Genomic DNA, 3934 nt, shown 5'->3' on the forward strand with positions numbered 1-3934 from the left:
ACCACCTGGTGGCTGATAGACGGAGAGGGGGCGGGTTCTCTGCATGCAGCAGTGAAACCAGAAGTGCCAGCAGCAAAACCAGCGGTGCTCCCACTTCTCCATGCCACTGCCGCATACCCCTGGTTGAGAATATTGAAATAATTTGCTAGCCTGTCTGTAATAGAGATAGTTGTTTTCAAATTGACTGACTGTGATAAATTTTATTCCAGAATACTTAGGGTGCTGTTAACAATTATTTTTGAGGACTTGTGGAGAATACGGGAGAACAAGTTAGGCAAACCTCTGTCACAGCTGGTCTAGTGTACCTGAGCCGCCTTCAAGAATGAGGAGGTAGACAAGATGACATAATAATGTCCCTTTCAGCCCTGTTTTCTACCAGTTTGTGTTTCTTGTGTTTTTCTTCTTCAAGCAAGAAAAACACAAGACTGTTATGAGGGTAAACTAACTAATAAAACAGAAAAAGCTTATAAAGTTAGGAAAGATTAAATTACAGCATTTGGATGATGTATGGAGTTAATGAGGTATGGAGCTGCTTGTTGAGTAAATAGGCTAAGGCGGTGGCATACTGAATAGCTTCATTCACTGACTGCTGCCTGTCTTGTGCGTTCTAGGCCTAATTTGGCATAGCACACAAACATGTCATTAATTGTAAGCATCTGAGCATGCCCATTAACTTCAGTGTAATTAAGTGCTTTGCTAGATTGGTTAGTATTTAGTATTTTACAGAATCTCTGGATAACCATGGGTCTTTTAGAAGAATTAAATGTGATTAAAGACTGCATTATAATTTCTGTACACAGTGGGACCGAGTGAAACAATGTACAAGCAGCACTGTTTACAGCACTTGCTTCACTTTTCAACATTATTGTTCTATTATTACTCCGTTTTTTCCCGTGATGTTTAATTTTATGTATGGAGTCATTTTAGAAAACTGACTGACTGGAATAATTTCGTTTAAACAAGCACTTTGAACAAAATATACTGAATATATTTTAAATAGCATGCTAAACACAAATATGATATTATTGACAGAGCCAGATGGTTAGCTAGTTAATGAAATAAGGTATATGAATAATTTAGGTTGGGTTACTTGCATTGATTTTACTTTGTGTGAAAATATGGATCTTTGCCATTTCCTGATGAAAGTCAGAATTGCAGGTAAAATGACAAAGAAGATGCTTCTTCCCACCTTCCCTGACACTAACCAAAAACTGAAACACAACACATGGCAGATCTTGTCTTAATCCAAAAAGGACAATGAATAACATTAGGGAAATTACAGAAATATATCTGGCTTCTATAACTATAAAATTACTTATTAGAATTATGTCTGGGATTGCTACATGTTTTCTTTTGTTCTAATTTTTCTCTAAATTTAGATCCAAGTTGCTATCTGCCTCTTGTAAAGAAAAGGGGAAAAAGACACCACTGGTGATTGTCATTTTTTTTTTTTAAATACTATTTTCTATTTCAAGAGGTGCAGAAGATCTTGTAGGAAAGCATTTTTTAAAAAGTTTCTTCCTTTACTGGAGTAATGGGATATAACAAAGTATGTTAACATTAATGAATTTACATGAAGCTGTTGAAGAAAACTGGTATCAGAATAGAAAAAAAGAATTTCCTGTTTTCTAGAATTTCATGTAAATACTTTGGTGCAGTATCAATTTAAAATCTCTACCAGAAGGCACGTTACAATGCATGCCTGGTGACTATGAATCTAAGTGACGGGGGCTAAGTATTTTAGAGGATAAAGTATTCTGTACTCTAATACTTGTATTTTTCTCAGATAAAACTGCTTTTATTTTTGCTTATCAAAGTGAATGATTTTACAACTTATTAAGTATATTATTGGGGGAAAAAGTTGAGGTCCTAGAGGTGTAAGACTGCCTACATACCGCATAGGCCAGTAAAAATAGTCCTGATCTTTACTGGCTCCTCCTGTGTTAGCTGAGTAAAATAGTTTTAAGATCTACTTGTACAGGAAGTAAAGTCTGTTTTGCGATGGAGAGAATGCATTTGACAAATAATATCAAAGTCATTTTACATCTTTGTCTTTAAATAGTCTCCATAATGAGTTTTTCAGCATGTGCTACCAGATAGGATTTGTTGCATAGCCCATTTGGAATTAGTGGGAATCTCTCCATTTGTTGGCATTTGAATTGGAACAAGAATACATAATGAAAACTGAGATGCATTCATTTTCCAGTTGATTATTTTGCGCAAATTGAGTGTTATATTTTGCCAAGGGAGAGGAGAGACCATGCTTTGGCATACCTGGTGTACCTTCTTTTTGTGTGAGGATCAGAAGCTGGCAACACACAATATTGGACCTGGCTGTGTAATTGCTTCACGCAGCAAATTTTTGGGCCCTGTTCTCTTTCCCAGATGAGAGAGTTAATGTGATTTCTGAAAATAGCTTAACACTTTGCTTTTTCCTATTTATAAGGTGAGAGAACCTTCAAGTGTGATCACTGTGATGCTACCTTCAAAAGAAAAGACACCTTAAATGTTCACATACAAGTTGTACATGATGGACATAAGAAATATAAATGTGATCTGTGTGACAAAGCCTTTGTGACTCCTTCAGTCCTTAAGAGTCATAAAAAAGTGAGTATAATTGACTCCTTTACATTTTTACTTCTTGCTTGTTTGGCTAAGTATAAAACCCTCCGTGTTTCCGGAGGGTGTTGATCATTTGGTACATTTGGTTGTTGTTAACAAAAATAAACATATTACATCCACTTATTACAATCCTGGAATTGCTGGTGACAACCAGAGTCTCTAGAAGACTAGGCAGAAATCCTGTCTAAGCACTCCAGTACTGATTGTATAGCAGAAGTGACTTGTTGCACTGATCTTACAGCACTCTTTTCTGTACCGCTCTATATAACAACACTGGTATCAGCTTTAGAAGAGACCAATTCCTCATATTCTTGACTAGAGGTTAAGTGCCAGTCAGAATAAGTCAGCTCAAGTGTTGTCACCACATGCAAACGAGAGGGCTTCTCAAAACCATTGTGTGTACATTCTTAACTTTCTAAAGTATGAGTAGGCCTGCAATATATCGTATAAGTTTCTATGCATTAACAGTGAAGCCAAATGTAATTACTGTCATGCTGTATAAGCATACTATATTAAGCACTTATAGTATATGTTATTGGCACATTGTTTAACCTTATGAATACTGAGCAAAATAATGAGCAGGGGGAAATTCAAAGCTTCCACTGTCATTCTCATCTTACTTTGTAGTCTGTGCCTGGGTGTGTAATAGCACAGGGCTGTCCAACTTCGACTCAGCGAGGGGCTGCACACCATAGGAGCTGCATTAGTGAGGGCCATGGGTCCCCTCCAGGCTGTATTGCATGTGCAGATGTGGGTGCACTCCCATCCTGCTGCACTGCTCTCCCATATACCAAGAGCAGGTGATCCCCTACACTTGGGTGGGTGCTTCCCCACCCCATGGCACATGGTACTTCCCTATCCCCTGGCAAAGAACATGTGCACAGGCAGGCACTTCCCCACACTGCTGCACTGCATGACTGAGGCACGTACCCCTGCCCCAAGTGGCACAGAGCCCTAAAATCACCTTTGAGTATCCAGAAGCTCCCCCATGGCACCATGCCACTCAGTGGAGCACTGAGCTGCCAGATTCCCTGGCACCATGTTGTGAAGTTGCAGTTTTGCATATTTATGCATATTGTATTATTTGTATAGAAGTCTTACTGGGATCTGTATTTAACACTTATGAGATATATCAGGAGTAGGCAACGCTCAGCATATGTGCCAGTGTGTGGCATGTGAAGGCATTTTGCGTGGTGCGTGTGCCTCAGGAAGTGGCTGGGGCTGCCCTGCCACAAAGATTGGGCCCCTTGAAGTTTCCTCACCATCTGCCCCTAGCACACCAACATCTTACAAGCGTCATAGTTTCTAGGGT

At 39.1% G+C, this 3934-nt stretch overlaps 1 protein-coding gene across 3 annotated transcripts in view; it reads left to right on the forward strand.

The window, feature by feature from the left end:
* Nucleotides 1–3934, forward strand: part of PRDM5 (PR/SET domain 5) — a 160651-nt gene that overhangs the window by 90115 nt on the left and 66602 nt on the right. For all 3 annotated transcript variants that reach the window (XM_019534032.1, XM_019534033.1, XM_019534034.1), the window contains exon 12: nt 2447–2607. In XM_019534032.1, coding sequence (XP_019389577.1) covers nt 2447–2607 — 161 coding nt within the window. The remainder of the gene's footprint in view (nt 1–2446; nt 2608–3934) is intronic.

Source organism: Crocodylus porosus, unplaced genomic scaffold (genome assembly GCF_001723895.1).
Source record: "Crocodylus porosus isolate Cpor-Errol unplaced genomic scaffold, CroPor_comp1, whole genome shotgun sequence".
Taxonomy (NCBI): Eukaryota; Metazoa; Chordata; order Crocodylia; family Crocodylidae; genus Crocodylus; species Crocodylus porosus.